Source organism: Natator depressus, chromosome 7 (assembly GCF_965152275.1).
Source record: "Natator depressus isolate rNatDep1 chromosome 7, rNatDep2.hap1, whole genome shotgun sequence".
Lineage (NCBI taxonomy): Eukaryota > Metazoa > Chordata > Testudines > Cheloniidae > Natator > Natator depressus.
This window is the reverse complement of record NC_134240.1, coordinates 118862920-118890702: the sequence shown is the minus strand read 5'-3', so window position 1 is coordinate 118890702 and position 27783 is coordinate 118862920. Positions and strand designations below refer to the sequence as shown.

At 42.1% G+C, this 27783-nt stretch overlaps 1 protein-coding gene across 5 annotated transcripts in view; it reads right to left on the bottom strand.

The window, feature by feature from the left end:
- Positions 1 to 2239: 2239 nt before the first annotated feature.
- Positions 2240 to 27783, bottom strand: part of SH3PXD2A (SH3 and PX domains 2A) — a 369953-nt gene continuing 344409 nt past the window's right edge. For all 5 annotated transcript variants that reach the window (XM_074959414.1, XM_074959416.1, XM_074959415.1 and 2 more), the window contains 5 exons: positions 20433 to 20550; positions 13173 to 13507; positions 11899 to 11948; positions 8172 to 8291; positions 2240 to 8021 (listed from right to left, as the gene is read on the bottom strand). In XM_074959414.1, the coding sequence (XP_074815515.1) occupies positions 6129 to 8021; positions 8172 to 8291; positions 11899 to 11948; positions 13173 to 13507; positions 20433 to 20550 (2516 nt within the window). In that variant the 3' untranslated portion in view covers positions 2240 to 6128. The remainder of the gene's footprint in view (positions 8022 to 8171; positions 8292 to 11898; positions 11949 to 13172; positions 13508 to 20432; positions 20551 to 27783) is intronic.

Sequence of the window (27783 nt, the reverse complement as noted above, 5' to 3'; positions counted from 1 at the left end):
AGCTTAAGTAACAGCAGGGCAACAGTGAACGGGGTGGGGGTGGGGGGGGAGACTAAGCTGCAGTGCAGTTCCCCCAAGCGTATTAACCTGGACAACATGAAATATGTTCACTGAAGTCTGAGAGCCCGAAGCTCTGGTTTTCGCATTTCATTTGAACTTAGTGAAAATAATCCAGTTTTGCAAAGATATAAGATTTTGCAGCTTATTTGAAACTAGAGCTATTTTGGGTGAAAGTGAGTTCACTTGCCACTCAAAATAGTCCCCCCGATTGAAAACTTGAATTGGAAATTTCAAAAAGGAAGCGTGTCAAAATTTAAGATCCAAAAATTATTAATTTGTCCAAACGGATTTTAGTTTTGCACATCAGAATAGGAAATCAAAATGTGAACATTCCTGTTTCAATGCAACAATCCCACTGTGGAATTTCATAAGAAGGGAGAAGAAATTTTTGCAAGTCACACGGCCCTATTAATAAAAACAAAGGACAGGAGACTATTGGAACCTAGGCCTAAACCATGAAAAATTTTATCCCTTTCTAAATTACCATAAATTCTGAAGTTTAGCATGGGGAATTTGCAGAAAAAAATATGTACTGGAAAAAGAGAAAGATCAGGCATAGATGATAAAAGGATGTATTTAAAGGGTAATACAGGTATCATGCCTAATTAAGGGCATTCTTGCATATTCCATCCATAGCTCTTGCAACATGCACGTATAATCCCTGCATTTTTGCTAATAGGTGTTTTGCTTATGAAACAGTCATTCTATAAAAAACCCAACAGTCAACAATCCATATGTACCCGAGTTGTATTTCCTTCCAACTGACCCCCCCCCCCCCCCCCGCCCTTCCGATTCTTCCAAAGTTTTCTTAAGAGTGCATGACTTAAAATTACAGATGTTTCACACTGTGCGCTCCACTCCAAGTCCTGGATGAGGGGCCTGTTTATTCTGTGAATATTGCACTTATCCACTCATTGGATTTTTTTTTCTTGAGAATGCAGAGTATTTGGGGGGAAAATGTAATAAAAACATTAGTAAGATACAACACAGCAAAATACGAATTATTAAAAAGCTGCCTAAAAAGGCCTAAAATTAAACAGTATACATTCTACTCTGTTAATACGAGTAACATGAACATAATGAATGCTTTACCAAATTCCCTTGTGTTTCTCCTAAATGATAAAAGCAGTAACTTTCTTTTTAACTGAGGAAAGCAATGAATATATATTACAATAACATATGCTGCACTAAGATCTGAAAGTGATTAAAACAAATTATATAATGCCTTCGTCAAGAACTATAGCATTGCTATAGAAGGAATCATTTGAGGCCCACATTCTGATTTTAGTTATGCCAGTGTAAATATGGAGCAATGCCATTTACACCAGTTCAACTATGAGCAAAGTTTGGCCTTTAGTTATCGAATCCTTACTAAAATTCAAACTATGGTACACTTTTTTTTTTTTTTTTTAAAAGACGACTTGCAACCAATACATATGAATAAGTATCAGTTAAAATACCAGGTAGTTTATATTTAACGTCTTTTGCATTGAGATTGGGTTTTACAAACAAAATCAGTCAGGTATATTTATATTAAATGCACATTTTGCAAGGCATAAAGGTTAATCCAATTAATAGGAACTACCTTTACGTGGGTAAGGCTAAATTTTTTTTAAAAAATGTTAATTTGGAAAAATTCTTTTGGGGATTAAGAAAGCTTTTCAGGCATTATATAAACCTCAATAACGAACTCAGAAGTGCTCATTATTATTAAAGTTGCAGTATACAGCAAGACAAAACATTTCACATTTGTAAATTTGGTATAATTGAACTGCATTTTGGACTTTTGGAGGTTCAATTTCCACATATCACTTTTTGGAAAGCATGGCTGCATGATCAAAGCAATCATTTAGCCCAATAGAATGGCAGCACTCATCTCCTCCTACCACAAGAGGGCACTCTGACTCCACAAAATACTTCAGTAGCTCTCCAGATTTTTTTTTTTTTTTTAAACTTGCTTCAAGTTTTTTTAAATCACCACTAGGGAATTATGTACTTACTGTTATAAAGTGAGGTTCACATATACATTTAAAAATTGTTCAGTGTCAGTGTCAGTTTTGGTAAATTCAGTAAAAAAAAAATTAAAGGGCCATGAACTCTTCCTTCATCTTCCCCAAGTCACCCTGGCAGTTTTTGTTTTACAATCAAATTTTCCTTTTTTTTTTTTTGGGGGGGGGGGGGGCGGGGAGAGCTTCCTTCCTCTGTCACTTTATGAAAGATCTTAACCACGAGGGGAAAATAGCTGGCTACACAGGGAAACAGTGAATCTGACTACACAAAAAGTGCTGTCATCAAATATATAACTCGACACATCTTTCTCTAATTTCTTTCAGGTCCAGTGTTCTTAAAGTGGGGGAGGGAAGTTTGGTGACAACAGTACTTAGACTAACGTTGTTGCTTTTGTAAAACATCCTTTTAACCTGAAAATTATGACACAACCATTGAATTCAAGTGAAGCCTAGATCTGGTCATTCCCGAATAGCGGGTAATCTGGATCTGACGTTTATGTGGCTCAGATTCATTTCTGAGCCACAAACTCTCTCATTTAGATTCAAGTGCATCTGTCACTTTCCATTCTGTTGGGCGTACGTGTGTGTAGTTTTTACGGGGAGGGGGCTGTGTTACACAGAATCTGACCTGCTCACCTCTGCCTTCTCCTATGAAATCTGAAAGAAGCTTCACAGGAGTAATCATCATCAGTTGTTGTTGAGCAGAACTGATGCTTGAGAAAACCCGCGCAAGACACCAGCATTTGCAGGTACTGATATTTTTTTGTACCTTGTTGATGTCAAAGATTCTACACCACAGCCAACTGTGCTGTTGATAACTGGCTGGGCACAACGTACCCACAAAGACAAAGACCAAACCAAGTCCCTCAATTAGGACAGAACAAGCAACTCTGGTTTAAGGTGCAGTGGGAAGTATTTAGTGTACTGGCAGAGAGGGAGGAATGCGACAAAATGACTTTAGTTACAAAGTTTAACAATGGCCCCGATTCCAATGGCCTGAGCCTATAAGTACCACCAGGTCACAGCGGGGTTTGATCACCTCAGTAATTCCACAACCTCATTCAGGGCCCAGGCTCGAGGAGGTGTTCAAAGCTATCCTGCCACCCACACAGAAAGGGGAAAATTAGGGTTAATGAAATCAATCCAGTCCCAGTGCAGGCTCCAATGGCCCCACCAGAGGTCTCCTCCCACTCAGAGATTCTTTGCATCTGTGGCCTTTCCTTTGTTGGATACAATCTGAATATTCCTAAATTGCTCTCTAATCAGAAATGTGTCTCTCTTTCTCTTGGCAAGAACTCAAGTCATGCTGTTCTGTATTTTGAGAGTTCAGTGGCTCAATGCAGAAGTATTGGGAGCTGTGTTTTTTGTCTCCTCAGGAGATGACAGCATGAAAGTGCTGTCAAAACAAAACTTTAGCATATTTTTAAATAATTATAAATTAATTTTAATAAATACATGCTTTTTTAAAAAAATGAACAATTATATACTGCACCTTTAAATAATGCACTTAGTTTGCTGTGTTGACTTCCATTTTGGATTTTTTATTGTTAAAGTGCATTAATTCAAAATAATGAACCACTTCCGCATCATTATTGTTAAAGTAAATCAAAATAACGTTACACAAGTCACTAAGTCACTACTGTTAGTGCTGCAATCTAGCAGATAACTATGTATTGCTCCATTTAATACTGTCCAGCAGAAGAATAGAATACTTCTATTATAATCTCACAACAGCTCCAGCAGTCTTTAATGACTGCTACCACATTAGTACAACTAAAAATGGACAGAAGCATGAGAGATGGGACTGCAGCGCCTCAGACAGACATCCAGTAAGATGTGGTTAACTGGGTATATACATATATATATATAGTAAAACGTAAGGTAGAGAGAGGACTCTACACATTTTGATATGGGCTGTAGTGTAGATACACCTCCCCGTCACAACTTACGTTGGATCTGAGTAGAACACCCGCCCCCACCATTACTCGTGGACATAACTCTTTCAACAGAACTCCATTCACAGCCTTTGATTGCAAAGTAATGGTTTTTCAGCTAGCAAATGGGCATCAGTCATGTCAACTGTAGGCCTCTTTCCCTCAAAGTTTTCGTGGTGATTAGTTAAAAAACCCCAAATCACAAAAAAAAAAAAAAGACGAGAACAACTTTTAAATTGTGTATTTTTTTTTTTTGGCAGAGAAAACACTCCCTATAACACACTCAGTACTGTGCTATTTTAGGCCCCACATCAGGTTGGGTTCCAGCTAACTAAATCATCAGACCCTTTATCTTCCCAATGCCAAATGATAATTGGCATGAAGTTTGGCTGGAAAATAAAAGGGCATGTATCAATGTGTGTAATACACCAGCAGTGAAATAATTGACTTTTCCCCTTTAAAACAGGACACAAAAATGCTGCCTCTTATTTAAAGAAACTGGATATTGATCGTCACTTAAATGGTTAACGAGCCCATTAAACTGCTAAAAGCAAGACTTTCTCAAGTACAGTATGGATTTATAGTGGCTGATGCTTACAGTACAATAGCTGGCTACCTCAGGAACATGTCTGTAATCCATGCCCTTTCCAAATGGTTGTATATTCCCCGCCCCACCACCCATGTGTCACGTTTTAAAGCATTACAGTTATAAATAACACGAAGGAAAAGTGGGGGGGAGGTGGGGGTGAGACAGCTTTTTGGTTAGTCACATTGTAGCCCTAATTGCTTTGTTATTAGATCTCTCTTTGAGCTTGAAAATCCCATGTGTTCTTTGCAGTACAAATGTACTTTTTGGATTCAAGTGGGAATCCAATCACAAAATTGACTCCTACTTTAGTTTTCACTTAAAGGAAAAAAAAAAAGGCTTTTTTGGTAAACCAATGCACAGTTAAAAAAAAATACCCAGAATGCACAGGAAAGACACAAAAACAACTCCCCCAAAATATACAAATTAAAATTGTGCAGACTGAATTCAATGGCTTCTCCACCGCCCCCTTTGTAAACACTAATGCTGCAACAGGTTATGGCTGTTTCTAACTTACAGCTTTGTGGGTCCTGTGAATGTGCGCCCAATTTGTATCGGACAGTGAAAACAGGAGTAACACATTTGATTGCTTTTCTTCTTTGAGGCCGCAGGGGTATTTTGAATATTTAAAAAATTGTGACAATTTGGAAAAACCCAGCTCAGGAAAGAGAATCAACCTGGATCTCCTGGCAGGAGTCACCACACTGAACTAAACAAGGAGTATTTAAAGTAATCATTGTTCACAAAATTGTGTCCATAGGTTTGTTTTTGTGGTGTGTTTGCAAGCACCTGGTAGCCCTACAGGCCATAAGAACACCCGGAGTCTCAGCTCAAGAGCCCAGAGAGAGAACAAAAGGCAGCAAAAAAAACCCCAAAAACAAACACAAAAAAACCCCAGTGCCTCCTGAATGTCATTTCTGAGGTTTAGTAATAATGACAAACCGCGGTTGAAGTCAGAGACCAAATCTCTCCACGATGAAAAGGCTCCAACGCTGAAATTGACTGTTGAGAAGAGTGAAAAATCTGAGCTTCTAGAAAGGGCTGGGGTTCTCCTCTGTATTTTAGAATCAAATTCCAACTCACTTTGCACACTTAAAAGTTGTGAAAACACATTAAAAACTTCTGGATATTCCATGTGGAGATGAGAGGAAGCAGAGATTCTAAAATGTTTAAGTTTGGCACTAAACTCCCCCCAACGATTTCCTCAAGTGGATGCATCAGTTTGTATCTCTCGCAAAGGCACACATTTGGTTTCCCACCATTAGCAACAGGAAAGATGAGATATCATACCCTGTTACACACAGATTAACAACAGCTTCCCAAAAAAGGGCGTTTGACTATGCTGTATCTTCTTTTTCTTTGCTTAAATTCCTTCAGGCCATGTTAACCCCATAAAGCTCTGCAAACACAGCATAGCTTAATCAGTCAGTCCCTTTGCACAAACTAGAGCACGGGAAAAAATTTTTGTGGGTATAGCATTTTTTTCAGATGTACACAGCAGGAACAGTATAAATTAGGGAATTTAAAGATATTGCAACATTAATTTTTTTTCTCCAAATAATTTGAGGGCACCCAGCCTTTAAATGGTTTCCCACCATCCATGATCTGACAGTACCACCAACCATTTGGGTTTCTTTCCAGGACCTCCATGCAGACACCTTCCTGAAACCCTGCCGTCTCCTCATCCCCCTCATAGTCTGCAATGGAAACATAGATATCCTTGAGGTTGTTGTGGATGAACTGAGATTTTTCAAGGGGCTTTGGCCGGACGGTGGACACTGGGATTCCATTGCGCTGAGTGGATAGATTGCAGGTTGTCTCCAATCCCTCTATGCCTGATTGCTCAGCCTGCTTTGCCTTCGAGTCACCGGGCTGTGATCGCGCACTGCTGAAAGAGGAATTCCGGCGGACAGCCCTTAGGTGGTCTGTAGTAGTTAAGGATTCGTTCCTGCGCAGGGAGCATGACAGGTTATTATCCTTTGGGGGCGGGGAAACGAACACAGACTGTGGCCTCACTGCTAACTGTCTCACTCCATTCCTCATTTTCACAGCCCCTGAAGTTTTGGAAAAGCCACCAGGGGGTTTGCTTGGAATGGGGGGCATTGCTCTTTTGCTCTGGTTGATGGTGTTCAAAGCCTGAACTCTTTTCTCTATTTTCTCCAAACTATTTGACTTGCTTTCATTTCTTCTGTTCCTGGCCAGCGAGATGTCGGTCTCTGAGGCTTCTCGTCGTTGGTTATCGGCGAGTACCAGGTAGTGGGAAGGAGCCCACCCTTCCATATCTCCATACTTCATATACCACCATCCGCTGGCTTGCTTTTCCAACACTTCCACTTCCACTCCTGCTGGGAAGCAGATTTCAGAATCCTGAACCTTTTGGTAAGAGTCAGTGGTTACATACAAACATTTTGTCTCATTCTCTTGCTCTGTCTTGGCTGAATGGTTAGAGCAGAAAATGGCATGGGAAGGAGATGTAATGAGATCTGTGGAGCTTCTTCTAAGGGAGTCATCTTGGATCTCAGGAGCTATTTGTGGAGGGCTTTCAGACTCTTCACTTCTCGAACCTTGAAGTCCACCTCTGAGCTGCCCAGTTGGCCTCAGCTGACGCCTTAAAGTGCTGATATCCATTTTTTCTTGGCTCTGAGAATCTGCCTTATTGAGGAAGGGTTTAGGTCTAACCATTGGCTTTGCTTTGGTTGAGGGGCTCTGTCCAGGCTCCTTCTTCGCACTTGTTCTTGGCATGCTACGTAAGCCAACGTCTGAGGCTGATCTGGGTTTTACCTCGTCACTCCTGGAATAGTGACATTTTCCAAGATCGGGCTGAATGCTTTTGTCAGATTTGAGCTTCAGGAGCGATGACTTGGGAGAACTGGAGCATGGAGAGTTTCTTCGGATTAGAGAGAGAGAGGAGCTTTTTTGGGAATCCGAATCTCCGCTAGATTCTTTACATGACAAAATGTCCTCCACATAAGGTCTGAATCCCTCATTTTCATAGATGATCTCTTCTTCACGAGCAACATCCTCTGAAGACTCGCCAACTCTGAACTTTGCCCTCTGCAGGGATGAGACAGGGGACGGCTTGAGTGGCTGAAACAGACGTTTTTCCAAGGAACTATCATCTCCATGGCTCTCATTCACCTCAGACTCTGCATCAAAGCCAAAGGCAGGCACATCATACTCTGGTTCTTCATATATGAGCTTTTGTGGGGAGTCCTGGACTTCTCCTGATGAAACAGTCCCAGGAGCGGTTCCTTCTTCCACGTCTTTTGGTTTACTGGGAGGTGCTGGGGGAGGGACCTTGGGTCGGGTTAGAGTACTGGTTCTTCTGTTTAAATTGGGCTTCTTCCTTTTATCAATGTAAGATGCTGGAGCCCACCCTTCTTTCTCTCCAATCTGTACATACCACCAGCCACCAGAGTTCTTATCAATAACCTAGAAGATGATGATGATGAACACTGCCATTAGTTTGGAGAGTTAACGGGTTAGGATTTTTTTTTTCTTTCAAGCCATCATCTAACTTTGTACAATGCTCTACCATTGCAAAGCATTATTATTTTGTACAGTTGCACCGTTTAGGCTCACCTCTGCCTTTTGTCCTCCACGAAAGCTTATTCCGTCAGAAATACAAGACTGGAATTCTGCAATAGTGTAATATTCCACTTCCACTGATGGAGGCTCAGGTGGTTTAGGCAACTGGAAGCCCTGTGGCAACAAAGGAAAGTCTTGTTTAGAGAGCAGCTAGCAAGAAGAGGCTGGATGTGTCAGCATGGACAGTGATTTGCCATTTTTCAATGCTGCTGAACAAGTGGCATTCCTTACTCCTAATTTACCTCCTAGCGATAAGCACCAGGCTTTCTATAACAAAAGGTTTGCAGTGTTGTTGTAGCCGTATTGGTCCCAGGATATTAAAGTGACAAGGCGGGTGAGATAATCTCTTATTGGACTGACTTCTGTTTGAGAGAGAGAGACAAGCTTCTGACCTTACACACAGAGCTTTGCTTGAGCTCTTTCTCCCAAAGAAGAGCTCTGAGTAAGCTCAGAAGCTTCTTTCTCACCAACAGAAGTTGGTCCAATAAGAGATATCACCTCACCCACCTATGGCTTCAGAGGACATACATATGGAAAATTTTGTGCAACAGGACCAAGATGGAACCTGTTTCCCAGATATCAAGAACTGTAAGTGATCCAGATTAACTAGAGCTGCACGTAAAAATCTAAAAGCTGATAATTGCTATTTATTAATTGGAATTAAAAAGGAAAAAACAAACATACATATCTGTGTCTTTCACCATAAAACCTGAGCACCTCCCACAAGTATCCCTTGACTGAACCGGATCACAATTTATGGATTTACTCAGCTAAAATGCCAATGGCAGTTGGATGGATGTCAGGATGGGGGCCCTAGCTCCCTATTTCTTTATGTAACGGAGAACAAGCAATTTTGTTCAAACCCCGATGTCATCATTGACCAACCCTAAAACCACAGACAATCTTACTAGGTTCCTCTCATATTTTAGACTTAAAAAGAGAAACTGGGAAAGATTCCATTCCTCTAAGCATCTATATATCTGCACCGTCCATGATTAGCGTAACACTCTATGGAATGACATGACTCATTATTAAATAAGCACAAAAGAGTCCTGATGGAAAAAACCAGAAGGGATCTTTGGTTCTTTAAAGACAAAATCTGCTCCTTTCATTAAAAATGTGACTTACACACACAGGTCTGAATTGTGACAGATAGTTAAGATGACAACTGAGATAGTTGCAGCAAGATTCTGAGCCAGAAAACTGAAGAAAGGAAGCAAAATACTGTACCTTAACGTACTACTCCATTGATTTCTAAACCACCCTCATAGTAAGAAACATGTATCATTTTAACATAACTGCCAGAGGCATTTTGGCCCACGTATTAACCTTGCCTAGCAATGTTTCAATTCTGCATTTCAGCACTGTACACGTTAAAATATAGCATAGGATGCAGTATAACAACATGCCTTCAGATTTTAGAATGGTTTGAATTTAAACTGAGCTAATTGGAAACAGCAAACATACTTGATGCTTCACATGTGTTTTGTTAACATGGAGTTAATTACAGCATTCCTGCCAAAATAAAAACTAATTGAAATAATTAGTGCAAAGGAAACAAAAGTCAGGAGGAAAACAGCGTAAATATTAACCATACTGAGCTCTCAGTTAATAAAATGTTCAGAAGAGAAGTTTGAGATCAACACACAGGATAAAAGAATTGGAAGAGCTGAATGCTGCACATTACATAGTGAATCCAAATTCACACTGCTCCTGCTCCGAGCAGGAGAGACTCCGCTACAAACAAAAGTATTTGATTGATGTAACTTCTGTCTAATGGGGTTACTAGGTCTTCCTCATATTTAGGAGACAGTTCTGCTTTTTATACGTCTGCCCTGAGTTCTGCAAGTCCAGACAGCAGGACAACTAATTTTAATAATTCCCATTTCCCTAGCACCTGTCCTCCCACAAGATACCAAACAGACTTAAAGATTAAACAGATGCCGCAGCATTAAAATGTAGCCACCTTGGAGGTGGGCAGCAGTTTCTAGCTGCTATAGGCATGCTGCGCACCACTGCAGGAAAGGTGGAAGGGACAATTTTGGCTAAAATGTAATTGGGAAAGTCCTTACTCTTTTGAAAGAGCTGTGGGCGCTTTAGCGTCCAGGTGCAGCAGACAGGACGTTAAGGTTTTACTCCTCCCCAGAACTCAATTTATCTACTTTGGAATTATAAAAGGGCAGAGTCAAGACTATGGGTTGCAGGAAGACTAAGCATTTCAGTAACGCTCAGGCCACCAACCCCTCTGTGGGGGGGAAAAGCTCAGAGAATCAAGGGTTTATTATTGGTCCTCGTCGTCATGAGGGACGTTACACTGATATGACATAGCAACTAAAGGTGGTCCAAAACTTTGCATCCAAACCCCTTTTACATTTAGGCCAATTAGATTCAAAATGTTCCAATCTGAGATTGCTTTCTACAATTTTTTGTTCATGATAGGATGAAAAACAAAAAGGGGCCTATATTCTAGTTTGGTGTGTCCAAAGTCTCATGAGATTTCATTCTGAGTTGGTAGAAATCTCATAAGAACAGCTCTCAAATTTGCACATTTTTCAAAAGAACAGTTCTTGAGACTCGGGTGCTTTGTACCCTAGCTGGGTGCTCTTATTAGGGTCTGAACACAGGGTCCCTCATGCAAGCTCATCTCGGCATAAAGATGAACAAAAAAAGAGGAACATAACAATTCAGTTCTTTTGTTCCATTGGGAAATGCCAGCCCTGGTAGCTTGCTAAAAGCCCACTTCACTGGTGTAAGAGGACAAGCCATTCTCTAGTAAGGTACCTATCTAAATCACAGCCATTGGGGAAAAATAAATAAAATCTATAAATACTATTTATGCTCTTGTATTTGGAGCCATTCAGTGTTGGTACTTATGCCCTTTTTTAAAAGGAAGGATTCAAACAGGGCAAGTTTACACAATGCACTCAATATTCTGTGCATGGTTCTGAAATATGCCACAATCCCAGGAAGATGTAGTTGGCTAGTGAAAATGTGATGGCTGTTACTTAAAAACTTTGTTCCCAGTTGAACTACATGGCCCCACCACTGTAGTATGTGAGCACAGTTACAATTACCATTCTATAGCTCAAGTATCATCCCTTCAAAGGTTGATCCTATTATACTTATTAATGTTTAATAATTAATGGTCCAATTGGTCCCAGTAGGAGTTATGGGAACAAAGCACCACACAAAGTTGGGCGTTCAACTTTGTATATAAAACACTGAAAGGGCGGTTTTATTCCAAATGAAGAACATTTTTCCATGGATGTTCCCACACAAAGCCCAATATGACTGAATTTATATTAAAAAGTTGTTCCTGGGTTCAAAATTGACCCAAAACAAAAACAGAGATCATGACATTTTTCATAAACAAGGCTTCTCCCACGCCATCCAGTTTCACACTTCCCTAATTGGAGTTATTTTAAGTGATAGCTGCTCTTTAATATTTAAAAATAAAGACAGAAAAAAAAAAATCACACAACCAAGAATAGCGCTTATATGTGAAGCAAGATTTTTTCAAAACATGCACTGACTCAGAAAAATGTCCTCAATGAATGTTGAGCAAATTCCAGAATGTGTATTTTATTCTCTATTATATGCCGTGTGTTTAAAAAAAAAAAATCTCTTCAGAAGCCCTGTGTGGGGGGAGAGGGGGTTCCTCTAAAGCTTTGTGTCTAGATGACCGTCGCAATATTTAAGAATAAAAAAAAAAACCACAAACCAGACTGGATTCTCTCCGAGGTGGAGGCCTAGTTCTTAGATTTGGAGAGCCTATGGGGGAAAAAAAGTTTAAAAAGTTAATTTTATTTAGCTGTGTAAGTTGTGCTAAGCAAAAGCTTTCTGAAGCTGCCAACTGTCCTAGATAGCTAAATTAGTAATTGCTGTTAGAACGTTCCATTATTTGCAGTGATCAAAGTATTTCTAAGAGTGAGTATAGAAAAGTATAAGGGACCACTGGAGATTACTGAGGTAACCTTAGCAAGTTTTCAAAGGCCACCACTGTACAATCTTTAAATAACACTGGGCTGTATTCTCTGCTGAAATAACTCCATGGACTTCACTGGAATTGGGCCAGCAGAGAAATTGTCCCTGTATCTAGGTTTTCCATAGTAAAAGGAATCCGTCAGAACAGTAACATTAACACTGCAGTTTTAGTCACAACGTATCAAAGCTCTTTGCAACGGTTGGGCAGTATCATTGGCCCCATCTCACAGAAGCAGCAGCCAAGGCACAACTGTTACAGTGACCTGCCCCAAGAGAACAGTAAACAAATGAAGGAGTGGGGAACAGAAGCCAGGTGTCCCAACTTCTAGTCATCTGCTCTGGTCACCAGAGTGCTGTTTTAATAGTTATTATTCAGGGTCTCACTTTAGAACCTACTCTGAGGAAACCAGTGGACTTGTCCTAGAAAAGAATTTTGAAGTTCACACAAGTTACTGTACCAAGCACAGTCCTGAGGTCGGGGAGATGAAACTGTACTGACGCTGGAGAATGAACACTTCTTGGAACCACCACAGAACTACAAACACGAGTCCTGATCCTACAACGGAATCCCTGTGAGCGGATTCCTTTCGCTCGCACACAACCTTGCTGACGTACTCCTCACACTGCACATTAATCCTCGTACCGTTCTGTACTTGCAGCTTTATCACTAGCCCAGTGATACTTGTGCGTTCTGTGGACCATGCATTATCTTATGCTCTTATCTCCTTCTATCACTAGGAAGGCAAATAAATTATTCCCTTATAGGACCAACATGAGCGAGCTTCCTGGCTGACAAAGTAATAAATAGATGCTTGTAGACACAGTGCAGTAAAGAGGGCAGCCCTTGCTTCAGGGAACATGCTCTATACTGAACTTATTCTCTACAGACTCAGGGCAAGGCTACTCCAGTGTGGCCCCTTCAGCAAGTAACACGCCACAGGCCCCCACACAAAGATAAATCAGGAATTCTTATGAAAATGATGGCAGTCCAGCTATACATTCTGGTCTTACTTATTTGAGCTCTTTGTGGTGCGATCCTCGCTACAGCAGGGGATCCCTGAGCCAGTTTCGAAGCCTGCTTGTCTGAGGTCATCATGGCATTGCCATTAGAGTCATTGCACAGGATCGGCAAGCTGATTTCTTTCTTTGTTATGTGGGATTCCACCATTTCGTTTTCTGCTTGGGTTTCCTTGTCGCTGGATGGTTTCTTGTTCAGCAGGTTACTGATCTCCATGATGTTGCCTATAATTTCCACTGGCCCAGTTAAGTTCTTTTTCCTAGACGGAAGATCATCTTTAGCCTTCTTCAGGTATGATGCTGGGGCCCAGCCTTCTTTACCTAGATGCCTGCGTATATTAAAAGAAAATATTGTTACCACACAGACCGGCCTTTGTAGTCCTTCCAGATACAACGACTAAGACAAAAAATGACTTAGACGATATCTTAGAACCAGATGTTGGATTTTGTGTTATGCTTTTGGTGTCTCAACTCATCCACTTTCTATAATTAGTCACCTCACAGTCTACTCAGCTAGCAAGGAACAATGAACTATTTTAACAGAAGAGTTACCCGTTGCTTCAAGGAGAAGTGGTCTCTCCAGATCAGAGAGACGCTTACTCCCGAGGCATAAGGGAAAATTCAGTAGTAGGTTGGCTGCAGGCAGCTTTTACACGGAATGGGATAAAAAGAGACTGTTTTGAGCATGGAAGTGCTGAATAGCCACCACGTTAATGAACAGATCGTATACACAGAATTCTCTTTTCTTCCAAATTGCATCTCTCATGCCCATAATGCAAAGGACAAGTTATTACAATTAAAGGTGACATTCACCCCAAAGCAGAGGCCCTTCATCAACCTTGTGCATTCCCTCTGTATTGGGGTATGTTTCACTCCCATTTTCTTTAGACCCCTGATCCTCTATGAAGCATTTTACAGAATGCCTCCTATCTCCAGTAGGTGTGAACTGTGCCCGCCTTCATGCCATTGTAAAGATGGAGCAACTACTTGATTAGAAAAAAATTCAGGCTCAAAACTGGAGTAACATTTTTTTTTTAAAATAGTAAGTCTGAGACTATTTGAAGGATGATTTGGAAAAAAAAAAAATTGAACGTCGACCAAATACAAAATATGCTCACACCTTTCCAGGCTGAAGTTTGTCATTCTTCCACAGCTGGCCTTTTGGGAAAGTGTTTTTTCTAACTCCTGTTATTACTGACACTTCATCAGCGATTTCAGATTACAATCAGGCTCCAGGGAGGAATACGTGGATAACTCCGATTTCCCTAGTGAAACCCCAGCTTGCTCCAGAGTAACTCAGTGAAACCCCTCTCTTTAATCTCCCAAGGTACCTGGAGCAGATGCTTGAACTGTAAGTGGGGATGCGGGCACCATTAAATTCCTGGTGCTCAGGAAACAAAAGGTTAAAATGGCAGGGCTCTGAGGCTTCTATAACAAAAACCGAGACTCACTAGAAAGCAAAAAGAAGCGATTGGTAAAATACAAGGATAGTCAAGTAATTCTCCTTCACATGAGTGAGCTTTGACAGGAAGAGTCAGATTAGCTGTGAGGTTTCTTTTAGGCTATTGGACTTATTCTGTTCTGATTCACTGAGTCAAAATACTGATTGATGTCATTAGGAGTCCTGAGCAGGGATCAAGTGGAGAATATGTCTTTAAATAAGGATGGTATCTAAAACTCTTTACTTGGAACACCTATTACAAAAGCCAGTATTTACAAGGTTTAACCCAAGTCTTAGCAGCCTATCCCTAACTGCTGTAGAGGAAGGAAAGGAGGAGGAATCTCCCATGTTTAAATCCACCAGCCAGCTTAATGTAGGGGTTCAAAAGACCTGGTTTTGCAAGGGATTGCATCCTCAAAAGAGCAAAGGAAAACAAAGGACTGGTCTCCATACCTGTGCCCCTGAGGCTTTGCAAGTGACTCAATTACTGCTATTCACTGCAGTATTTCTAGACAGAGTGGCAATGATTACATCCACCTTGTGATGGATACACAATCCTGCTTCTGTATCGTCTCTATACAGAAGTAAAAATCTAGGGCTATGCAAGCGAGTCCCCTCTTTCTAACATTTCAGCATGCAGCAATTATGATCCTTCACTCGGGCCACAGTCAACTACAGCACACAAATTTGGAAACTATCATTGATTTTTGGCACACTGTGCTCCCTGAAGCAACCAGTATTAGAAAACCATACCAGGGATTCTTAGAAGTCTGCAGACTCAACCCAAAGGTAATGGAAATCTTTTTATATGTGAACTGAATACAGCAGGGTTTGAATGCACCAGGCACTGTAGCAGCACTCTCATAAAGAGAGCAGGAATTCAAGATTTGCCATGTGCCAAATTTTGGTGAGTTTTCTCCCTTCCTGCTTTCTCCCCATCACCATCCATAGGCCCTGAATAAGAGTAATCCCACTTCATGCCAAGGAGGGCTAGAGGCAATTCTTTCTGGAGCATGTCTCAACTGGTCTCAGCATGAAAGGAGGGTCTTACAAATACTGTCCAGGCACCGGCTAAGGTCTCTTGTAAACAGCACGATGTGGTTATGAACAACCCTCTCCCTCTGCTCTCTAGCGCAGGGATTCTCAATCTTCCCCCCCCTCCAACATGCTATAAAAACTCCACAGCCCATTTGTGCCATAATAATTGGTTTTCTGCATATAAAAGCCGGGGCCGGCGTTAGGGCATAGCAAGCTGGGCAATTGCCTGGGGCCCCATGCCACAGGGGCCCCCGCAAAGCTACTTTACTCAGGTTTCGGCTTCAGCCCCAAGTGTTGGGGCTCAGGGCCCGGGGCTTCAGCTTTCTGCCCTGGACCCTAGCGAGTTTAACACTGACCCTGCTTGGCGGACCCCCTGAAACCTGCTCATGGCCCCCCACAGGGCCCCAGAGCCCTAGTTGAGAACCACTGCTCTAGCACACTCCTGGTTTGAAATAGCCCGGAACTGGAACCCAAAGACCAAAATTGACAGGCACTGGAAAAATCCATATCTGGAGCCAAACTTTCTGGCTTAAGCCTGTCTTCATAATGAATCTGAACAATACTGATTTGGATTGGAATTCCATGACTTGGGCCCCTCTCTACTCCTCCCCGTAAGTGTTTTGAACAGATAGCCCCTGGGTAGGGTTATTGAGATCATACTCTCTCTCCCCCAGTATTTTGAAGATTTCAAAATATCTGAAGTTCCTGTTCTTTGTTGACTATGTATTGTGGTTACTTGGGAATGTCAAGCTATACAGTATGTGATTGGATTTCAGACATAACCTGGAGTACAACTCACATTACAAAATCAAATAAGAGTACGCACTGCATAGATCTTAGTCCATACAGGACTACAAGAGTTGACATTTTTCAGATCAGAACGATAGCACTAACGGATAAAGACTCTATGCTGGTTTGTTCATTTTTCTATCTATTTTAGACTTTTGCATTGCAAAACACAATCCATCCAGACAGCTTTATGTGACCTTATACCGTTTCAGTCTATGGCTAGTCACGGGTTAAGCCACACAAAGCTACTGACCACCTAGCTACTGGCTGCAGTACTGCCTCCCCATTGGATCTACTCATTAGGTTGAGTTAGTGCAACCTAGCTAGACGTAATATGTAACCGTCACTATCAGGACAGCAAAAAATCCCAAAGTACTAGTCCAAGTGGTACATCTATTTCCCACCCAGCATTGGAACAACAGCAATAAGTATTTAGTAGTTCCATCTGAAGATCTCAAAGCATTTACACTGCATTAGGGAACGCTTGTTCTCTCTATTTCACAGGTAGGGAAACCGAGGAACGGAGATCAAGTGTCATAACCAAAGTCGTGTAGGAAGATCCAGGAATAAAATCCAGATCACTTGACTCTCACGGTATGTCTATAATGCAGTCAGGAGGTGTGACTGCAGCACCCACAGATGTACCCAAGCTAGCTTTGCTCCCTGGAAGCATTGCTTGGGGGGTTGGGGTGGGGGGAGGAGGGAGGTAGGCAGCACAGGCTAGCCACTGGAGTACCTACCAAGGGTCCCAGACCAGCTTTTACTTGGGTGCCTAACCCCTAATTCCACTCATGCTGCCACAGCTTCACAGCTATTTTTAGCAAGCTAGCTCAGGTATGCCTACCTGTGCTACAATGGCACCTCCCAACTGTAGGCACACCCTCAGCCCTGGGCCTTCACCTACGTTTGCAAACTGTACCAGGTATTTAAAATCTTACCCTATTTTCCTTCCAATAGCACTTCAGTCTACACAGCATAGCAAACTGCCTCCTTCTCACAAGGGGTCTAAAATTCATAATAGTCCAGGAAATCAAGGACACGCCAACAACAGAAACCCTGATCAGCAACCTGTAGGTCAAAAGCAAGTGACAACCCTTATCTGTCAGCATCAGAAGAACTCCAACACCTTCCAGAGGGTAACTGGTATAAAGCAGCACCTAAATAATTGACTGTAACTTCAGCTCCTAAGCATGTAACATGATCATGCAGGCAACTGACACCAATCCACGGCTGAACGCAATAAAGCAGTAATGAAGATTCCAGCTCCGAGTCTTCAACGCACACAAGTCTAAGGGCCTCTCAAGTCACAACATGAAACAGGGCAAAGAGAGGACAAGAAATACAAGTGTTCCAATGCAAGAGGGATGAACATACAATTGTAGGGTTACAGGATTAGGGGCATTGATTTGGCTTCACAGAGTGAAAAACCCCTTTTTGCTTTAATATTACATGAAGAAAAAAGATTCAAGCGATAGGAATGTTTAAAAAAATATATCAAAAGTGCCTCTGTGTGTCTGAGCACTGGTTCCCTTAACATCTGCTTTCCAGCTTCAGAGCACTGGAATTACTCCAGAGGGAAGCAAACTGGGAGGGAGAAAGAAAGAAAGACAGGAAATGAGGATCAGCACATGGCCAGGAATTTTGGGAAATTATATATTTAAGGTGGAGCTTGTTAACATCTTTAAAGGTAGACCTGATTAAAAAATAAAACTCCAACAACTTGCTAAACTTTAATACACTTATTCTGTTCCCATATTATCCAATGGAACAGATAAAATGGCAACCAGATTCATACGGACTTCCCCCTCCAAAATACAAAATAAGGAGCGTTTCAATTTAAATAGCCAAACTCTTGGACTCAGGTATTACTAAACACTAGGGAGGCATTGTTCAAAGCAGCTCTACAAGTATTCTTAAAAGCATTTTAAATGTTTTAAAATCAATGTATAACGTTGGGGAAGGCTTTCAATTTAATAGTTCTGGACAATGAAGTCCTCTTTAGCCACAGAATGGGTACGGTATGGGGTAGTGGCAGGGAAAGCTTTGCAATGCGGCTCCAATTAGTGTTTCTCATGGAGAGGGTACTTCGGTCCTTGGCCTTTGATAGAGGATGCCAAACAAGATAATAGTTTGGCATTAAACTTTGGTGGTATTTTGTGATGTGGCTACTAAGACCCACCTAATCATTTCGAATTCAGAAATGCTCTGAATCCAAATTGGATCTGCATAATCACGAGGAGATACCGATTACAAAAACTGGGTCACACTGAGCATCCTCCATCCTCGTGGATTTCAATGGGAGTCAAGAACATATAAAACCTTCCGGGATTGGGTCCCTGATCCAAAAGTGCAATTAAACCCACGGAAAGATGTTAGCTTGGGCCTAAAGACATTTCTGCTGTAGAAGTTTAAGTAGAGTAACAAGGGGTCTTCTTTTTGTCAGAGTTAAGTGTACCCACTTAACATTACACAAAAATAACACTAAAAGAAAAATTTAAGCACAAAACAGATCCAGCTAGCTGCTTGCAAAATTGTTATTTATAAAGATGAAAAGAAGCCTAAAACAGTAATAAGAAAACATTTATCCAGGAGACTAGTTCTGACATAAATCAAAGATTTTTATAATAATGGTTCCCAACAAAATTGCATGCTTTGTTCTTCAGTCTTCAACTTTGGATTCAAATCCTGTGAACGATTAAATGGGGGTGGGGGGTAGGGGGGAAAGGAGTGATATGACCAAGCCTGGGCATTCCCTGCTCATAATGTCTAGAGCCCATTCACTCCTGCATTACTTTAGTTATTAGCCACTTTGTTAGGAAGATTCAGAGACAGATACAAAACTAACATGTTTATCATGCATGAAGCACTAAATGTAGGTTCCGACTGTGCTTTCTCAATCAAGATTCATGTCTCTGCTGCCTTAGTTATAAACCAAGCAGAATCCAACAAGAAAAGCAAAACAACAAAAATCTATTCTAGATGCAAAAGGATGAGCAGGAAGGAGATCTTATAGGGCTCATGAATTACAGAATTCTCTTTAGCCACCTTTATACCTATATTTTCTATTTAATCAATAGAAATGATCCCAAACACCACTCCCAGAATCTGAACACCCCAAACTTTACAGTAGCACCCAAAGACTCCGGTCATGATTGGGGTACTACAGTACTAGCTACTGTATAAACCTATATGAAGAGACCATTCTTGACAAGTATTAGTCCCAATACATTACATCTCTCTATACAAATTGTGCCTAGGACATGGTTGTCTTATACTCCTTTCAAGGGAGTTTGGCTGTCATAAGGAAAAACTGCTGTTATTTTCAGAGTGGCACGTCTAATTTGCGTGCATGATATATGTATCTGTTTGTGGCATATAGTTTACAATTGCATGCAATAACTAACTTGGAGAGGCAAATAGCTGAAAATCTGGCCCAGTATGATATTACTGTTATTATGTGCATCAGTCTCAATGATGATTTATTCTGCAGTCAGCGGGCTGATCTCCTAAACCCCTAAAAAAAAATGAACTGCCCCAAGCAACCTGATAGATTACAAACAACAACCTTCCAGCATTATCTGGTCTTACTACTTTGCAGAAAGACACATCTGACTCACACAAAAAAAGACTCAATCGGCTGCATGTACACTAAAATGATCACTTGTATTGGATAAGTGCCATTTGCTGACTGGGATATGGGTTTTTATTTTGAAGGAAGGAAATCTAAAAGGTAAGAATTTTCTACCAAAATATTTCAGATCTACAGACTTCACAGTCCACGTTCCATTCCTACACTCAATACTGACTATTGTTTATTGGTCTTCTGTAACTTTCCCTTACATTTCTGCCTAGTATGCATTCTGGATAATAATGCCGGTTTTCTTCTCTAGACAGAGAACAATACAGGATGCGGATGTGAAGCTAATCACCAGAAGTCCCGAAGATCATAAATGCTGTAATAAATCTGCCTGCAGGAAGCTTTTTACCTGATGTACCACCATCCTTCCAGGTTCTTTTGGATGACCTCCACGGTGACCCCTTTTTCAAACCCAATCTCATCCTTCCCTTGGCTGGTGTACGGTTGGATTGTGACATATTTCTCTTCTGGTAGAGGGAGGAAAAAAAAAAAAAAAAAGACAAACATCAGTTAGGGGCAGAATTAGTCCAGCTGTTTTTCTGTTCTGCTTGCTTTTCAATTGGTTGTGCAGCAGTTACATGGAACCATTGCAAAGGTGGAGCCCTGCTCAATGGCCCACTGATTAGGCATGCTTACGGCATGACAGATAATTAGCTCATTGACACCGCCCGGCTGCTGACAATCACAATGCGCTTCCATGCCAGTAACTGTGAGGTCTCAGAGAGGCCTCCCTCAAGTGAGTAAGACAGTGAGAGTAGGATGTCAAGCTGGACTTAGTTTGCACACAGTAACTTGATGGAATCAGCCTGGCTGCCAAAGCAGCCAAGCATCACTGAGGGAGCTAGAGCCAGTTGGCTCTTCCAAGTGTGCATATGGATGCATTGAGTAGTGGTATTACAGAAACTTGAGCGCTAGATCCTGAGAGCAACCCGTACTCCTCCCCAACTCAGAGGGACTGACCTATCTGTTCTCTTCACACCTCTGGAAACCATGTGGCTCTACAGGGATAATCATGAAATGGATGTATTTTTTAACAAGTGTAAGCACAGAGAAAAGTTTTGGTACTTTATTACATAGCACCTCCAAGTGCCTCAGAAATGTTCGTTAAGCCTCACACCTACGAGAAGTGGGTACATATCGTCAATAGAGAAGGGCCAGAGGCAAACCCTTGACTCAAAACACCCACACACTTTTGGGAGTCTGGCACAGGATTGGAACGTGGCATCACCTGCCCATCTCCAATTATTGTCCCCATTCTACACATGGGAAAACTGAAGCACTAGACTGGAGCTTAGTGGCCCAAAGTCCCACAGTGAGTGGCAGAGCCAAGAACAGAAACCTTAAAAACTTCATTCTCAGTCCCTTGCTTTACCCACCACACCATGCTGTCACCCTTGAGGACACTTACTGCACAGTATTTTCATCAGTCTCATACTCAGCATTTTTGTAAGTTAGTCTCAAAGCTACAAAAATTTAACCTTTTTCCTATCGCCAGGGACTCTTGCTGAGCATTGGCAGGGATAGGAAATGGTGCCGAAGCATCATTCTGAACCCAGGATAGGATGGGGGTAGCCACATGTTTAGTACCGACTCCTGTAAATGACTAACGGGGAGAATAGCAAGTTTCTAAGGGTATGTCTACACAGCAACTAGCCACCCAGAGCTGGCCCATTGCTAGCTGACTCGGACTCATGGGGCTGTTTCACTGTTGTGTAGACTTCTGGGAGCAGGCTGAAGCCCAGGCTCTAGGACTCTGAGGGGTTGGACAGTACCAGAGCTCAGGCTCCAACCCAAGCCCAGAAGTCTACACAACAGTGAAACAGCCCCATGAGCCAGAGTGTCCTAGCACCGGCCAACCGTGGGTGTCTAGGTGCTGTGTAGACACACTAACGGTGTTCCACTCAGTCCACCTAACCTGTTAAAATGGTGGCTATTACATTGGAGGGTTAGAAATGGGAAAATGAGTAGGGGTCTCTCTGTGAAGGAGAGAGGGCAAGAACCTAAGTGAATCCAGAGTTCCTGATCATTGCACAAATGGCAAATGAAAGGAGTGGGAAAAGGGTTGCAGCAGCTTAAGGCAAATGCTCTTTTGAGAGGGAGTCAAATAGAAACACCTCCATCTGTTTAGTTTTGTGATTGAATTATATTTTGTTGCTGAGTGAAGTAAGGAAAACGTAAAGGAAAAAAATATTTACTGAGAAAAAGAAATACCTCGGAAAGAGAATAATGTTGGCAGAACATCTGATGGCTGCGGAGTCAGAGACTGCATCTTTAAAGACAACTTTGCTCGCCTGGGTCCTTCTGATTCCGATGTATTGAACTCTCAAAACCTTCACTTCCTCAAGAAGCAAAACTACTTCTGCTCCCAGAGAAGCTGCTTTAGTAATTTATTATGGTAACGCCTACTAAGTGACTCCGAAGGTGTCATTCCTAAACAGCACGGTCAGTATTCTGTACTTTCCCTGAACAACAACTTGCCTTCAGAGACTCACTACTGCAGTTGCAGCTAATCAATCCAAGAATCAAATCATGAGATGGAGAGAGTTTCCCCTAAATGGGCGTCTGGTCTGTGGAATGGTTTTGGTTACACAGGGAGAACAAGTTTCAAAAGGCCATACTGCAGAATGAGTGGGTTAAACTAGCTCATTTTTGAGCTTGGAAGACCAGAGCATGAACTGGAGATGCAGATGATTTCTAGGTGATTAGAACTTGCCTGGAATATATGGCGAAGGCAGGAGGCCAAGTGACTTCAGGCACCTGAACCACTGAACATCATCCCAGAAATATATTGCCTAGGGTATCTTTCTATCATTCTCCTATAAAAGTCGCAGCAAAAGAGCTAAACCATGTGTTTACTGGAGATTATAATCATAGGGAGGCTGACATCACCACTAGCCCCTCAAAACTCCACTTTGTGTATCTCTCATGTCGTAAAGCCCCATTCCTTATACTAGAGACTACCAGACCACACTCTTGCCACAAGAGTTATGACAAAAATATCTGTTTATTTTATTCCCGCTACATGGAAACAGCAGTCCCTGCCGTAGCTGGAGGCAATCTTTTTATTTAACTAGCTCTCCATTCTGGGTGCCGCTGCCTTGATTCCTCTTTGTGCTCAGAAGAGTCTGACTCTTTGGAAGTTCTACCCATTATCTTCTACAGAAGACAAGGAGAAATGGTCAGATGAGAGGTGTTCCTACCCGAGCACTTGCGGGTATTCCAGCTCCCTGATCCAAAGGAATTTGCTGATCGACTACTTTAAGCAGCAATGACCAAATAGCACATCAGCCTTTCCAGTGCTGTCAAACCTAGCCATCCACATGGGAATGCAAACCGGGGATGATGGTACTTTGCCATCAGACTGTCATAGCACTTTACAAACCTTAAATCTCCATGTCTCACCATGAGAGGCATTATTTACAGGTAGGGAAACGGTGGCAGAAGAAGGGTAATAGTCCCAACAACACTACTAAAATACCCATGTTTAAACATGATTATAGCCTACCTGGGTTACAGCTATAGCTTCACCATTGCCCTCACAGGGGCAATTACACTGGTGGGAGCTCTAGTACAGACAAAGCTTCAAGTGGCTCCCAGTGTTTTAACCACCACATTGTCTAACCCCTCTCAGCTTGGGGGTGATAATGAATTTTAGAGAAAAATTTTAGCATAGGCAAGGCCCACATGTATAGAATAAGGTCCCATATTATAAGCTTAGCCTACATGACTCCAATATCAAAACACACTCCCCTAACCCAGCCATAAAACTCTTCCCTTCCTTTCAAGCAGGCAAAGTGAAGCCTTGTTAGAGCATGAAGTGACCATCACTGTGTTTATTTGTATTGTAGACCACGCTTAACTGACTTGCCCAAGTTACTGCAGCAGAGCTGAGAATAAAACTCCCCGCTTCTATGCTCTTACCCACACACCATGCTTTCCCTCCCTAAAATTCAGTGAAAATAACCCTTGCTTGGAACTCTTACCCCCCCACCCCCAAACACAAAAATTGAAGGTTTCCAGTCCCCAAAACCCCCTCTGGTGAACATTATCCCTCCACCTCCATTAGTCTTCTATTTTTATGCCCCTTTGAATTGAATTCTGGCCTCTGGCCCATACCAGAAACTGAAGTCCTGAGAGGCCACAAGAAGGGCAGTCGGCATGGCATCTCTGGGCCCAGCTTTCCAAGAGGTTTGGATGGTTCAGCTAAGACTCAGGTGCTCATCAGCGCTGAACATGTGCAATTTTGCTGATTACAAGTTCTACCACCCACATTTTTAGCCTCATTACTTTGGTTTAGGTCATAATTTGAAGAAAGATTCTTCAGAACATTTCCCTCCCACCCCCTCTCCAACCATAGGTAAATGCTAAGGGGAAAAAATTACCAAGGAAAGTGTTCAAAAAGGAAGAAAGAAAAATGCTCTCACGAGGCAGCATGTTGCAAAGGAGTTCAAAATCCATTTAGAAATTAAGGCTCCTATGATGTATGTTTAGATGATCTATTTTTAAGCCTACAGTTCAAAAACAGGAAGCCATCATTAAAGTTTCCCCTTGCAGAGTGCTTTTTCAGCAAGAATTACAATCATTTCCAAGGTTGCACACATTTGGTTTCTTTCAGTGGTGAAGGGGCGACCATAAACACACATACATGAGGTTTTTAACCTAAACTACACTCTTGAAGTATGGGCTCATTTATAACCCAAAAGTCATTCTGGTTTGCTTCTCCTGAGACAAACCCTAGGAGGAGGAAATTGTATTAAAAAAATCAGTTGATTCACATGGACACATTATCATTTAAGAGAATGATCAGTGAGGCATCCAAGTTACTGATCAAGATGCTTAAGCTATTGGGCATTTAATGATTGAGACACTAAGTTACCAGAAAGACAAACATGGATAATCCATTCTAAAGAAGAACAAGCAGAAGCACACTTTGTACCTCTTGGAATTCCATCACAGTTCTGGACGGTCATTTCATTCATTTGGAAACTACAATTCTAGACAACAGCATAAACCGTTAAGATAGCAAACCGCACCCCGATCCTCCCACAAGTCTCTTGTGCTTCGATTTTCATCTCCAAATTGTGGCAATCCCCAGACTCTCTGGTGCAGCGTTTCTCAAATGCGACCACTATAGCCGCATGCGGCCATCGGGGGGTTTGCCTACAGCCACGAGAGCCTCCTGGGCAGAGTTGGGGGAGAGGGCAAAACAGCAGCCTCTCCCTGCAACACCCCCAGGCTCCAGGAGAGGGCTTTGCCCCCCCATCCTTAGCTGCAGGACTCCGGGGGCAGGCTTCAGCCCCCTCAGCCCCCTGACTTCAGTTGTGGGCTTCCGGGGGCGGGCTTCAGCACCCACTTCCCGACTACGGGGCTCCAGCAGTGGGCTCTGAGCTTTGCCCCCCTGCCCGCCCACTCACTCCAGCCATGGGGCTCCGGCTCTGGGCTTCAGCAGGGCTGGCCTTGCTGGGCACAGTGGTCAAGAAGCAAGGAGCAGAGAGGGGCAAGGGGCACCAAAATACAACTGTATATTATTTTTATTATTGAGTCTGCAAAAAACCCTACATAAATATATTACAATTATTTGGACAAGTATGTGTGCATATTTATTTGTTTTTCCTAAAGTTAAGTAAGTAGTTTAGGAAAATTTGTCAGAGCGGCCACCAGCAAAGGCTGGCGGCCACACAGAGACCCCCTGCTCTAGTGCATCAAGATTTGATCACTATGGACATGTCTACACTGCAATGTAAACCCAGGGTTAGTAGAACTTCAGTTAGCAGATGTTGTGTTGATGGCTAGAATGTTGTTGCCTCAGTAATGCTGTTCTGTGCTTCTGTCCTTGGAGCTCCAATGTTATCAATATTAGCAGATAGTGCCACATGTTAATTCAGCAGACCTCGATGTTACGCATAAAGAGACTACCTGCAAGGTTCGGTGGCAAAATTAACTCGGACAGTTTTATTGTCCTCAAGACACAGTCGTAGTGCTCTGGCTCTGTGGTTACAGGTACACTAAACACACGAGTGCCCAGTCAGCAGCAGGAGTTTCTGCTGTCCCCTACGCCACACAAAATGACTGAGGCGGGGTACCACAACATTTATAGACTGAGAAAAACAACTGGGAAACAACTTACATACCACTTTACGTATTTCAAGACATCTGTTTGTTACGCCACTCCTGTTTCATATCTTGGACAAACCATCTTTATTCACTGTTCGGTCAAACCATGTTATCTTGTACTGGATTGGGGTGTATCTGTACTAGCCTTCTGAAATGTATTTATGTAAACATCTAGTGTGTTATTTTGCCAAGACCAGGTCAACTCTCGTTCACAGCCTTTGGTTCAGGCCTCAGATCTTGCACCAGGCCCTCTCTCTCTCTCTCTACTACATTCCCCTGCTTTGTGTCTTTTTATGGGGAGGATGTTTACCCATCATCCCAGAAAAGCATAATGTATGAACTGAAAATGACTCAGGGGGCTAAATACTGTTTCTTTCCCATTTTGCTTTACCTATGCATACATTCATGCCCCATGTGTCCAATGGTCTGAACATTCTTTTGCGCAACCTGTGGACAGTTTCCTTTTTCCAATTGTTTTTAGTCTCCTATTGTGGGCCTGGGAATGTTAGGTCCAGGACTTTATTTGAAAGATGTCATTTTAGAGTTGTTCTGAAATACTGGGATAGGCATTATTACAGGAGTAGAACAGGAATTTGGAACAGTGACATTCCACATAAAGCCTTCATATATAAATTTATGTAATTTATTAGTACACTGTACTGTCCATTCATATTACAGGTTACCACAATCTGGTAAGTTTTGCTGGGCAAGAGACAGGAGCTACTAACTTTTGTGTTCTGTTGGATTGGCCTGAATTATTGTTGCCACACACTGGAGTTGTGATGTCAAAAACATTCCTGGCATAACAAGCTATATGCAGTGCTTTTTAGGTTTGCACTGCTTTATGCTACACTGGTAGTTGATATAGATTGTTGGTTTTTTAGATAATTCGTTACTGTCTACTGAGTAAGTTGACAGCAATATTTGATAAAGATTCAATATTGGTAATTTGACACTGAACAAAATTGTTTTGAATAAGATGTGCTTTACTTAGGGTGCACTTAGGTATGCATCCGATGAAGTGAGCTGTAGCTCACGAAAGCTCATGCTCAAATAAATTGGTTAGTCTCTAAGGTGCCACAAGTCCTCCTTTTCTTTTTAGGGTGCACTGTCACTGACCCCAAATTATGACTGTTAGGAAAATTTTCTGTACAAATGGGAAGTTACATACAGCAGCACTACTCTGAGTTGGTCAAACTTTAACACGGGGGGCGGGGGGGATGAATGCAGAAAACCATCTCTTTTTATATAGATTACCCATTTCATCCGGACAGTCAAGTTTTGTGGCATGTCAAGTTTTCCCACACTGCACCACAAACAAAGGTCGAGAGTGGCCACATTTTGGGAGGGCACTAGGAAGTCTGGGATATGGGTGGTTGGACTGAGGCCCACATAATGCAGCAGACGCTAGAGCCTGACACAGAGGTTGGGACACAGAGTTCAAAAATTCCTAACCTGGGGTTACAAATGAGTGTAGATGCTCAAGCACTAGGCTAACAAACCAGAGTCTCCTGTAATAGAGAGCCTGGAGCACTGGGGCAGGTGCAAGACTGTGGGCTGAACCAGAGGCTGTGAACCCCAGTATC